This window comes from Homarus americanus, unplaced genomic scaffold (genome assembly GCF_018991925.1).
Source record: "Homarus americanus isolate GMGI-L3 unplaced genomic scaffold, GMGI_Hamer_2.0 scaffold40565, whole genome shotgun sequence".
NCBI classification, from domain to species: Eukaryota; Metazoa; Arthropoda; class Malacostraca; order Decapoda; family Nephropidae; genus Homarus; species Homarus americanus.
Genome location: NW_024735503.1, coordinates 1,944,685 through 1,958,740, shown reverse-complemented (window position 1 = coordinate 1,958,740; position 14,056 = coordinate 1,944,685). Strand labels below are relative to the sequence as shown.

Genomic DNA, 14,056 nt, shown 5'->3' with positions numbered 1-14,056 from the left:
CCAAACAGGGGCTAGTTTACACGAAATACTGACAATAATAACAAAAAATTCTTAACATTACGCAAAAAGTTCCCGTTTCTTTATGTGACTCCCATGTGAAAACTCTTCCTTACAGTGTTCAGTATCCTCTATTAACACCCAGTGACTGAGGTAATATAGGCGGAGGGGGGGGGGGGTGTCGGAGTTAACAGTGGGAGGACGAAAATTGGTAGCTAGTGGTTGACCATATAGTGAGAAGACCACCTGAGTGTCTTCAGTCTCTCTCGCTGGAAATGTTATCGACGAGAGATATTATCAATCGTCAAGGATATGTAAACAGACACAAAGATAATACATAAACAGCTTCCCCTCACCCTCAGTTAGTGATGGTGTGTCTCGCAAATGTATGAAAACACAGTATTCTCGTCGTCCACCCTAATGTATGTGAACCACCGCCAGTGATGTTCGTGTGGTAGGCATGCGATAAGTGATTGTTAAGCTCTCTCTCTCTCTCTCTCTCTCATACAAATATCATCAGGGCAAACATCACTGTGTCGTGCCTACCCTCACCATTGATGCTATCTGTCACTGGGGTAATGATAGGTGAGTGGTCAGGTGCCGTCGACCAAGGATGGTGTACCTGTGTTATGTGAGAGGTCAATACATAGTGTTTAGTCGAGTTATAAGGATTAGCATCTCTCCTCATATTAGTAAACAAAATATTACTACTCACATTCTCTCAAAAGTAACATTTACGATAGACTGTTCTATAATAATAGGTGAATGTCCCTTGAAAACAACTTTTACGATCTTTTGTTATGTAATGATCCCAGGTTGTGAGATAGACCCAACTGATAATTAGTGCTCGCTGACTCGGATCAAAGGTCGACCTAATGAATGGAATCTTGCGTCTCTAGCCACCGCACGGGGAGAATCTGAAAATCGGATGCCGATAGTGGGGGGCGTCAACCCACGACGGCTGAAGCTCATATAATGTGAAGCAAGGAAAACAAAACATCTATTACTTTCAAGGTATTTCAACCCTTCTCAGACCTAAAATAATTATATCTTGGTCACAACTTCCATCTTGTAATCTTGTAAGAGACAGATACTGAAATACTGATGACATATTCTGTTTTAATTATCAACTATGTTAAAACAGTTGAAACCGCTTCCTGTAACAGGTGGTCTGCGTGTGTGGTGGCCTTCAACAGACGACTGGACAATCGTTGGGTAGATCAAGATGGTGTGGACACTTAATGAGTCCTGAACAGATTTAGGAGCCCAACTACTCCTCCTCCAGGTGATTTAGTACCGTTTACTGTCACTCAAATACAGCAAGTCTGGACACACACACCTGGCGCCTTCCTCCACGGTGAATAACAGCGAGGTGTGAGCAGGAGGGAGGGATGACACGACCATCACCTGACCACAATAATAAGTCCTGTCACCTGCCCAACACCTTCGCCGCTCATTAACATAACTAGGTCATTAACTAGGTGTTTTTTCCCCTTCATCCTTATGCTCAGGTGTCCCGTCAACCTGTAGTCATTTGTGTAAAATTAATACTTGTTCAAAACCAAATTATACCTTATCCTCACTCAGTGGCGTGTTGTTATAGTCTCACGGGTTCACTTTACCCGGGTTCACTTTACCCGGGTTCACTTTACACAGGTTCACTTTACACGGGTTCACTTAACACGGGTTCACTTTACACGGGTTCACTTTACAATCAATACGACGTAATTTGTTTGATGTGTTCAGTATAAACTGTTTCTTTATTTACTGTTTTATTTATATTTTTTGGGGGTTGACACATATTAGAGGGAACATATGTTGAGCCTATAAGAACCAGCTGTGAACGAGGTGTGGCTAGTGACCACATGACGCCTCACCTGCACACACCTTCCTCTACCTGTAGTAATTACCATTCCTAAGGTTCCAAGACAGAGTGAGTTCATTTTTTTTTTAATCATCTTTATTTGTTTATCTTTTCGTCTCTCTGTTTTCTGTGTTAAGCCTCTCTCTCACTCTCTCTCTCACTCTCTCTCTCTCACTCTCTCACTCTCTCTCTCTCTCTCTCTCTCACACACACACACACACACGTTCACGCAGTTCCAATCCTTCCTTATGCTTGCACCCAACAGTACGAGGCCCAGGTGTCAACAGGTTCTGGAGGCCGCAATATTACCAGACACATAATGGATACCGGAATTGGGATGTCCGAATACTGTAATGGGGAGAAAGAGACAGGCGGGGATAAACGAATGAACATAAACAAATATATAGATGGACAAACAATAGTAAACAGAAAGGTAAATAGTTAAAGAGAGAGATGAAGAGTACGTGTGAGTGAAGGTCAAGTCCCTTATACCTGTACCTAAGCCTCTTAAAACACATCTTTAACCTAACTTTTTTAATCTATCTTGTGAGGTAATTATCCGGAGTTACAAGGTGTGTTGAAAAGCGTTAATAACAACACTAAAACAAACTAAGGTTTTGAGGCCACGATAAGGAATGTTGTGACGGTGGAATATTAATAATAATAATAATAATAATAATAATAATAATAATAATAATAATAATAATAATAATAATAATAATAATAATAATAATAATAATATTAATAATATTAATAATAATAAACAGTTTATTGAAAGAGCTGACAGTCGGAACGCTGAAAATATACAGTTACATAAATGGGGAATGGGTCACTTGATTGACAAATAATATACAAGTAACATAAGTGATAAAAATATGATATATAATAACAAGGTGGGGAGGTCATACTACAGGGCATTTCAACATAGTAACAGTGTGTGTGTGTGTGAAGCATGTAAGTAGCTCGCCGCCAACACCAAGTTACCAGTGAATGTTGAAGGCATTTCACTATTTTATCTTCATTAAGAGAAAGGTGTTCCGCTGTACACAATAACATACTATAATTTCCATCAATGAACCGCTGACGCATTTAGAAAGTTCTCAGCGGTTTCATTACTACAGTAGATTACAGTTTGGATTAGACACTTAATTTGTACAGTGTAAAAATTGACGGAGGAAATTTCTATGACCCTCGACATGAGAAGAAAAGTTAGCTATGATGAAAGTGCCATTGGCGTGGGTGGTGGCGTGGGGGGGTGGTGATGGTGGCTCGGGTTTGAAACAGCTGAAAATATCCCCGTAATTGTGTTCAAAGTTCCCACAAGATGATGAGGCAATGTGCAGTGATCCGTGTGTTGGCTCACGATCATGGTGATAACAAGCACACCAAGCAATGTTATCTCCTGTCTACCACCACTACTATTGCTGTTACTACTACTACTACTATTGATGTTACTACTACTACCACTACTACTATTGCTGTTACTACGACTACCACTACTACTATTGATGTTACTACTACTACTACGGAAGCAGCAGCCCAGAAGTTACGTTACAGCCTGGTTGAGATGTCGACTGTCCTTCTCTCCTTAGGTCTGCATTGCTTTGCCTCAGGGGATCGAGATCATCGGCCCCAAAGCCAACAACAACAGTCACAGATATTGACTATGAGGCAACAGTCACTGAATGCCGCATAGATCTGTGGCTCAACTAACTCAACACAGCCAGGGTAGTTAATTATGTATTAGGATATTTAATATTAAGGTAATAAAATGGCGGCGAAGGTGTGGCTATTGGGGGAGGCTGGAGGCCAATTAAATAAACTAGTACTACTACTACTATTGATGTTACTACTACTACTACTAATACTGCTATTAATACTACTTCTAATACTACTACTAAACTTACTACTACTACTACTACTACTAGAAATTAATAATAATAATAATAATACCAGCAAAGTATCAGTAAAGGTAAGGCGTGTCTCATCACCTGTGTTTCTTAGAGCTGAACAACAAGGCAATAATCTAACACTCTAACAATAACACTTTATCTTGTGTTCGAGCATCAATCCACAACATCAACTTCTCACACAGTCTCACAGATCGGTACCTGGTCATATGAGGGAGGGAGTGTATTTTCACCCACAGGGACGAAACCTAACCTAACCATCCTTCACTTGTTGCCTCACTCCCTGCAGCCTCGCCTGTTTACCGTGAAATGTGTCAGCACCACTCACTCACTGGGCAGCTAATCAGGTGTAGAGTCAGGCCACCACAATGTCTAATGACGGGGGTACCGGAGTGGACTGGTAGGTGAGTGGGAGGGAGGGAGGGATATTCAGTGTTTGTTTAGCGTGTATATAGACAATGAAGTCATCCAGTTCACCATGTAAATAGACAATGCAGGTGTATAGTTTACATAGAGAGTGCAGGTATACAAACAATGGTAAACAGTAAGGTAATGTGACCAAGGATAGTCAACAAAGCCGCCAGGTGCTTATTACTAGTCAGGTCTGTTATTTGACTATCATAGTTATCTCTTAAATAACTCCTATGAACCATCAATACCAAGTGTACATTACACCATAGTTAAAACTACAGGTATAATGAACCAATTGTGGAGACAACAGGCACAGGAGAGAGCAGAGACCCGCCCTCACAATCACCGGTGGATGTTCATCACGGTGTACAGGCGGACACAATCAAGAACATTGTTTGTATTCTTGATGTTTACTGAAGCTGATTGACAATTAAACCCTGACGTCTGTTACCTGTAATAAATAGTATTTCCGGCTTGTAATGTTGATGGTACAGCCTGTAGTGTAACTTCTACAGACATGAAATATAATTGTAAAATAAAGTATAACTAATCATGTGACAGCCGACACAGCCTTGTAGTCCGCCAAGTCTTTAGTGTCGAGTGGTGGTGGTGGTGAGGTGTGTGGTGATGGCCTGGTGACCAACACAAGCCAGGTAAAAAAGTGTGACTGTAACAGCAGGTGTGTGGCAGGAGCGTCACATCCCACGTCACTGACCCACTGTACTGGGTGCCGTAACGACCTCATAAAAACCTTGCAGCTTCACCTCATTATCATGAACAAGATGCAGACCTTAATCTCCTGCTGACCATGACCACCGCTCCTCTAATAACTCTCCACATATAATAATTCTTACTACACTTCTACGGATCATAAGACTGACAACTTAGTACGTTGTGTGGATTATCACAAGGATGGTAGCCAACAATAAATTAGTTTTACTTGGTGTTTAAGTGCAGTGAAGAGAGGTGTTTCTTTGTTTGTGTTTCAGAAATATTATTTACATTGACATTCTAGATTTTGAGTCATATTAAGTGTAGCAAGTTTACTTTACACATTATGATGACCAGGAGGAAAGACGTAGATGAATCACAGCACAAAACAACAATAACAATAACTGCAATAATAACAACAATAACTGTAACAACAACAATAACAGTAAATGCAGCAGCAACAACAATAACAACAGTAGTTACAGCACTAACAACAATAACAACATTAGTTACAGCACTAACAACAATAACAACATTAGTTACAGCACTAACAACAATAACAATAGTAGCTGCAGCACTAACAACAATAACAATAGTAGCTGCAGCACCACAGTACTGTAGCTATATAACTAGGGGCAGCAGTTGTTGCAGCATCACCAGCCGCTGCAGGTGTGCCCACAACACAGCCGCAGCAGAGCACCAGCAGGTGGTGGGCGCGACCCCCGACAGCAGCTAGACCGGCCCTCAGCTCCCATCCTCCTTGGTGGCCCAGCTAACTTAATGGGACGGGCTTCCTACAGTACACAATGAGGCTTGCCACTTACTGTACTAGGCGGGGCGACCACGAGTGTTTGTGGGGGCGGTGGAGTACGGGGTCTCTGTGTGTGTGTGTGTGTGTGTGTGTGTGTGTGTGTGTGTGTGTGTGTGTGTGTGTGTGTGTGTGTGTGGTAAAATCAATACAGCAGGAAATAAACAAACAGACAGACAGACAGACAGACAGACAAAGGGGCAAGAGACCCGGAAAGAAACAGTTATTCAAACAGTCAATCAAATAAACAAAGTGAACCGTAAACAGAGAAGAAACAGGAACAAAGAAAGACATAAGAAGGAAATGAAGGAGGGAGGTGGGAAAGGCAGGGGGAGGTGGAGGGGTAAGGAAGGGAGGGAGGGGTGAGGAAGAGAGAGAGAGGGAGGGAGGGAGGGGAAGGATTGAAGGAAGGAGGGAGGGAGGAAAAGGCAAGGGGAGGTGGGGGGGGTAAGGAAGGGAGGGAGGGATGGAGGGAGGGGTGAGGAAAGAAAGGAGGGAGAGATGGAGGGAGGGAGGGAGGGAGGGAGGGATTGAAGGAAGAAGGGAGGGAGGGAAGGGGAGTGTGAAGGTGTTCCGTAATTGTGTTTACATCCGGGCGGTCCAGCACCTGCCGCAGCTGCTGTAACCAAGACCGTGTGTTCTTCCTACCACGTGTACTAACACTTACTTCCTGTCTGGAGAATAATAATAACAAGCATACCACTACTATTAACACCACCACTACCACTACTACCACTATTAACACCACTACTACACTATTAACACCATTACTAACACCACTACTACCACCACTACTACTACCACCACTACTACCACCACTACTACTACTACTACTATTACTCGTTTCTAGCTACCAGTCAACACCGTAATAAAATTTTTAATTAATTACTATTCACGTTTGATGTAATGTTTTATACAATTACTTAATGACTACACCTGTCTCAACACTATAGGTATGTTATGTATGGTAGTTTATAACCTAACCTAACATTAACCTAACACTGATTAACCTAACCTAACCTCATCTAACTTAACCCTAACCTGTAGTATTTATTTACCTGTAGGAGTATGGGGCTCCCTGGTGAAATGAGGAGAGAGAGAGAGAGAGAGAGAGAGAGAGAGAGAGAGAGAGAGAGAGAGAGAGAGAGAGAGAGAGAGAGAGAGAGAGAGAGAGAGAGAGAGAGATTAAATACTTCCATCAAAATACACTCTTGTCCTTCCCTCTCCTCCCTCTCTGCACCCTCCCCCCCTCACATGACCTCAGCCACTTGGTGTGTTGGTTCACATAGTCTAAAGGTTCACCTCCATATACATGTGAGGTAGAGAGAACACTCACTGTATACACAAGAGGACGGAGGGCTGACAGAGTGGCTTCAATGACATGGAAATTGCTCAGAGATACGACTGTCATTATATACTTTCACTTATCATCAGTTACGAGAGAAACTTAACGTGAGAATCGTTGAAAATCTGGTGGTTGATCGTTGGTTATTGTTCAGTCATGCAAACACTAACAGAAGTTCAGAAACGACGAGAAACATGAAATATAATAGTCAGCGTTATAGCGAAACTTAACCTAACCTAACCTAACCTAACCTAACCTAACCTAACCTAACCTAACCTAACCGAACCGAACCGAACCTAACCTAACCTAACCTAACCTAACCTAACCTAACCTAACCTAACCGTATTAAACTTAAGACTCCCTGTAAGAGGTAATCAGTCAGGAGGTTCTGGAATCTGATTAATCATGTATCGTGAAGAAATTGAACACTGGAAAGGCGCAGTTTATACAATATCATTTAATTCAGTTGATAGTTCCAGTAGTGTACTTGCTGTAGTTTCACCATAGAAGAGTACTCAATATCATCATAGGAATGTACTCAATATCACCATAGTGAATTCAATATCACCAAAGCCTAGATCAAGTCCGAAAATTTGTATCCGTGCTCTTAAATGAAAACTAAAACAAAGCTACAATTTAGCTGTTCCTTCTAATCCTGACACTGACGACCAAGATGTGATTTAACTCCTTCGTCAGTAGTTCCCACGAAGAGAAATAAACCAAGTGTATCATCACCTCTCACACTAAACCTTCCTCCCGTGACTTTCTTAAACACACATTAAATATTTTGGATTACCCTCGTCTACACTCAGTAAATATTATACCTGAATGGAAACTCAGACACCTTTTGTTGGCATGTTCTTTCACTCAAAAAAAAATAATCCCCTGTGCCTCGCCTCTCTGTTGGTAAAGTCGTAAGTTAAATTGGAAATGTTACTTTATAAAACACACACACACACACACAGTTATATACGAGTTGATGAAGCGACTAAGCAAAATAATGACATAGTTTAATAAATCAGTGTTAATGAGATTCTAATGTGTTATTCAGTGTATGTGCGTGACTGTGGTCTGAGTAAATGTGGCTACGGTTTGGTGCGTGTCAGTGCGTGTCTGGCTTGTGGGTCGTGTCAATGGTTTTAGTTGGACTCACTGCAGTGTTTCTAATCAACAGTAAGGAGACGTCATAGTAAACATGACTGTACGAGTGACCTTTGTAACTATTCTTTGAGGTGTTGTTGACAGCTGGTGGTACTAGAGGTGTTACAGCTGGTGGTACTAGAGGTGTTACAGGTGGTGGTACTACAGGTGGTGGTGTTACAGGTGGTGGTACTACAGGTGTTACAGCTGGTGGTGCTACAGGTGTTACAGCTGGTGGTACTACAGGTGGTGGTGTTACAGGTGGTGGTACTACAGGTACACAGCTGGTGGTACTACAGGTGTTACAGGTGGTGGTACTACAGGTGGTGGTGTTACAGGTGGTGGTACTACCGGTGTTACAGCTGGTGGTACTAGAGGTGTTACAGGTAGTGGTACTAGAGGTGTTACAGCTGGTGGTACTACAGGTGTTACAGCTGGTGGTACTACAGGTGTTACAGGTAGTGGTACTACAGGTGGTGGTGTTACAGGTGGTGGTACTACAGGTAGGGGGACAGGAGTTAGTGCAAGACCATCCCCGAGTCCACCCGCACCTCCCTACCAAATTTCAGTTCTCTGTCTTCGAAATTGTGAAAATGCATAGGAATCACACACACACACACACACACACACACACACACACACACACACACACACACACACACACACTCAATAAATTTAACAAATGACAACGAAAAACCGCAATTGGAAAAGAGGAGTGAAGGACATACGATTATTTTATCATGTGCTGGTAATGGAGATTGATTCACCTGGAAATTATCACGTCCCCAGCTGCCTTCTCCTCCTCCTTCCTCCAATACTCTGCTCTTGGTGGAGGTAACTGCTCTCAATCCATCATAAATCAAACTGTAATATATGTAACACTCTCAGAGGGTACAACTTGTGGTGGGTAAGTTAGTTATAAAAAAGAAATGCAGCTTTAGAGAATTAGCGTGGGGGTGGAGGTTGTGGGTGGAGGTTGTGGGTGGGGGTTGTGGGTGGGGGTTGTGGGTGGGGGTTGTGGGTGGGGGTTGTGGGTGGGGGTGGGTGTGACCATAGACCCCCCACCCCCCCCTCCTCCTCCTTAAGCAGCTGCCGTACGCTTGTGGTGGGTGGAGTAGCCTCTTGGTGTGGTCAAGTGTGAGTAACTGTGCCTTGTGCTACCGACCTTCACTTGTAAATGGGGAGCAGAACAGATAGAGAACACCAGCAGATATAAACACCTGGACACTCTTTTTAACGTTTGTCATTCTGGCCTCATACAAAAGACACTGCAGCTTTCACAACGTATAACCCAATCACGTATATGACCTGTAAGTGGGTGTCAGATATTGCCAAGTGTGGAGAGTGTTTGTGGAGCAACTGTCTCAATATGTTTTGAAATAGTTCCTGCTGGCCACATACTAAACCACAGAAAACGGAAACAAGAAGAATGATAGAGAACTGGAACAAGAAGATTGTCAACGTAAATTATATACAGTATTCCTCTCTTACCTTCACTACAAGTTCTCGTCACTGCCTCCCCTGATCATTGCGGTCAAGTAATCTATGCTGTGGGTGGGCGGGTGGGTGGGTGGGCAGGCAAGGTGAGGTGCAAGGTGGGTGGGTGGTGATCGTATAACTGTTATGATCACTGGACACATCGCCACCACTCATTTGTTTTACACCTGGTGGCATTCCTCACACCCAACCTTCCTCTGTGGGGTAGTGCCAGTGTTGTTCTAGTGCCAGTGTTGGGGTAGTGCCAGTGTTGTTCTAGTGCCAGTGTTGTTCTAGTGCCAGTGTTGTTCTAGTGCCAGTGTTGGGGTAGTGCCAGTGTTGTTCTCGTTCCGCTCTGCTAAACGATGTTGATGACGTTACCACACCAACCCACCAGTAATAAACAGTCTCCCGGTCGTGGAGCAATATGAACATCAAGGTACAAATCACTACACGGCGATATGCAATGAAGGAAACTTATATTATGGGTGTAACGTAATGCGGGAGGGAGAAGTGGCATATCACAACCAATGGGTGACGTTAGATGATAGTTACAGTGACCTACAACTCCTTGATAAACTAGTGTCAGTCTGTGTATGTGTGTCGGTCTGTGTGTGTGTGTGTGTGTGTGTGTGTGTGTCAGTCTGTGTGTGTGTGTGTGTGTGTGTGTGTGTGTGTCAGCAATAGCTTAAGTATTATCTCGTTCTAAAGTACTTATTATGTATGTATATATGTATGTATGTATGTATGTATGTGTGTATGTATGTATGTGTGTATGTATGTATGTATGTATGTATGTATGTATGTATGTATGTATTTCCCGTAATCAACATCACTGATGGCATGCAAATTAAGATATTTTATGTAATACAATTATACATTTAAAATCCTAACCATAACTGATCTCGAAACCACAGTGAGAGAGAGAGAGAGAGAGAAGTGCTGTATGATAAGCGACCAAGGCGTCCCTATGGTCGGCGGGGGACCGGAAGAGCCACTATGAGTGATGATGGTTGCCGCTATAGGTACAACTAATCCAATATAGGAAGTGTGATGCCTCGTACGGACGTTGGATGAGAGGGAGGAAGGGAGGGATAGGAGGGGGTGGAAGGGGAGAGAGGGGGTAGGGAGGGGGGGGAGACGGAGTGGGAGAGAGAGAGAGACTAGAACAATTATCTCAGTCTACAAGAAATGCCTTAAGGGGCTACAGCAGACATGTAAGACATAACACGTGTTTATGTCTACAAAAGCCTTGAAACAGCGTATGTAAGTGGGATCCTGGTTACGTCAACACAGGTGAAAGAATCCTGTTAATTACACCTGGGATTGTTGTATGTAATAACACACTACCTGTACGTCTGTGTTTGTTTACATCGTAGCCAAACTCCCGGGATGGCCCTAAGGAACCCCGCAATGTAGCCAGACTAAGGATGTTAGATAAATATTCCTACAGAGTTGCCACATCTCACAAAACGTCCCAGCCAATGTACCAGGTATAAGTGCAGGCGACTTTACATGTTGCCTGAAACAACACGACTCGCCTCTAACAACCACAAACAACATGACCCGCCTCTAACAACCACAAACAACATGACCCGCCTCTAACAACCACAAACAACATGACCCGCCTCTAACAACCACAAACAACTCTAGTTCTTCGACCCCCAGGAGGCAGCGTCCATCTTCCCGTTACCTGATGGAGTCAATACGGAAGCTGACGATGTTAATAACACAAACGACGTCCCTCCATCCCTTTACTACCCAGATCCTTCCTGGTCCAGGGTCTCTGCCTCGCCTCCCACCACGCCCCTGCCTCGCCTCCCACCAGGCCCCTGCTGCCGTACCATTAGTATTAGAGGCATGATACGGTAATTAGTATGAGTTAGCGTTAATTACCCATCGTCCAGCAATAACCGACTGCACGATTAGTTCAGGGAAATAAATGACGGTGTGATGACAGGTGAGGCTGAGCCCTCTTGTTGCCAATAATTGTTGGAATGTTTGTCAACACAAGGTACAGTACACGCGCTGTAAGCTGTACACAACACCAGCTTTGTAACATAGTAAAGTAACTTAAAATAATGTTCGAGTGTTTCTATGTTCGTGCGTTAATATCTGTGTGTGTGTATGAATGTTTTTTGTGTGTACATTATATAATGCTTTGGTGTCTTAAGTAATACCATGTAATGTAAACTAATATTCGCTTCATCATTCCATCAGCATATTATTCCTGCTATATAAAGTAATTTCATTTTCAAGTACAGACAGAAGTTTATCTTACACAAATAGATAACAAAATCACACCTTAATGATAAGCTAACCTGAACACAACAGACCTCGAGGTACCATGCCCAGACACCTGAGAATTCAAGTAGTTAGCCACATTTTATCGCTGAAAGTGGAATTAACTGAACTAAAACACCCAATGGACTTGATCTCCCAGCCTCTATCGTGATCCTCTTGGTGTTGATAAGGTCAGGTCACGTCTGCGTTGTGAATGTTCGTATACTATCTTTGGTTAAACACTGTGTTGAGAATGGTCATAAAACAGCTTCCACTACCTGCACGTGACCCACAACAGCTCGCGACGAGGACGATGGTTGACAGTCAGCCGGCAGGTGAGGCAAGTCTCAGCGCTTACCTGTGAGTCTTAGCCACACCAGCGTGATAATGAAATGATTCCTGGCTGAGACGCTTACAGCCCAGTCTTTTTTATGTGAGTGTTGTTGCCCCAGGGTGGGAAGGTTCCGGGGTAGAGAGACCAGTTATCAGCTACCACACGCCCCAGTTGAAAGGAGAGAGAGGGAGAGAAAAGATAGAGAAAAGATAGAGAAACAAGTAAAAGGACATTGAAATATACATAAACTTATCTTTTACATAACCAGTGATAATGGTAAAGGTCTATCTTAGACAGGTAAGTTCATTTTGACTACCACAGTCCAGTCACCAGGTGTCGAGCTTTGACCACACGGCAAAGTTACCATTCATTATCCGTGAGGGTTAAAGCTACAAGGGGTATCTAACACACAAAAATAAATGCTAACAAACATCTAACAAATGATCCTACTGTACTGTCATTACACCAAGACAGACGAGCCAGCGTGAGGATAGTGTCACAGTAAACACCTGTATCAACCCGGGTAACTAACGTGGCTCTCTGTGTTCTGGTGTACCTGACCTAACGAATTAATGTTTACATGTACGAGACTGAGATGATATTCATACACATCCGCGTTTCTCTAACTGAGTCTGTTTTTACTAGTCTTTCTTTATCTTACTTGTGTTATATTTATTATATTGATCTGTTTATCTACTCGTTCTTTCGTTTATTCGTGATTATTATTATTATTATTATTATTATTATTTATTTAAACTACCTTTGAATTAGTGTACTCGTATATTTATAAGGTATGGAGCTTGTCTCATGAGGAGTAGTTGTTCAAACCCTCCATGACCCACCACCCATGACCCACACCTCCCATGACCCACCACCCATGACCCACACCTCCCATGACCCACCACCCATGACACACACCTCCCATGACCCATCACCCATGACCCACCACCCATGACCCACCACCCGCGACCCACCACCCGACCCACCTCCCACTGACCCTCCATCCATGACCCACACCTCTCATGACCCACCACCCATGACCCACCTCCATGACCCTCCATCCATGACCCACACCTCCCATGACCCACCACCCATGACCCACCTCCATGACCCACACCTCCACTGACCCCACCACCGCGGCCACATCTCCCGCAGCCCACCTCCCATGACCCCACCACCCATGACCCACACCTCCCATGACCCATCACCCATGACCCACCACCCATGACCCACACCTCCTACCGTCCGTGACCCACGTCTTCCGTTTTGTCTACTGGGAATAAACCCCCAAAGTTCAAATTTCTGCTTGAGCGACGCTGCGTCCAGACCTGCCACACCTGCGTCCACACTTGCCACACCTGCGTCCAGACCTGCCACACCTGCGTCCACATTTGCCACACCTACATCCAGACTTGCCACACCTACGTCCAGATCTCCCACACCTGCGTCCAAACCTCCCACACCTACGTCCAGATCTTCCACACCTGCGTCCAAACCTCCCACACCTGCGTCAAACCTCCACACCTGCGTCCAAACCTCCCCACCAGCCCACGTCCAGATCTTCCACACCTGCGTCCAAACCTCCCACACTGCGTCCAAACCTCCACACCTGCGTCCAAACCTCCCAAACCTACGTCCAGATCTTCCACACCTGCGTCCAGACTTACCACACCTGCGTCCAAACCTCCCAAACCTACGTCCAGATCTTCCACACCTGCGTCCAAACCTCCCACACCTGCGTCCAAACCTCCCACACCTGCGTAATTGTAGAAAGACT

At 44.0% G+C, this 14,056-nt stretch overlaps 1 protein-coding gene across 1 annotated transcript; it reads left to right on the top strand.

Annotated features, from left to right (window-relative positions):
* Positions 1 to 12,552: 12,552 nt before the first annotated feature.
* Positions 12,553 to 14,043, top strand: LOC121871142 (merozoite surface protein CMZ-8-like). Its single transcript, XM_042373285.1, has 2 exons — positions 12,553 to 12,576; positions 13,573 to 14,043. Exons 1-2 carry the CDS (start codon positions 12,553 to 12,555, stop codon positions 14,041 to 14,043), a joined length of 495 nt encoding a protein of 164 aa, XP_042229219.1.
* Positions 14,044 to 14,056: the final 13 nt, after the last annotated feature.

Bases quoted from the DNA above. Each gene is read 5' to 3' on its own strand.
- LOC121871142 (XM_042373285.1), top strand. From the start codon at position 12,553: ATGGTAAAGGTCTATCTTAGACAG. The intron at 12,577-13,572 runs GTAAGTTCATTT...AAACCCCCAAAG, and splicing joins TAAAGGTCTATCTTAGACAG to TTCAAATTTCTGCTTGAGCG.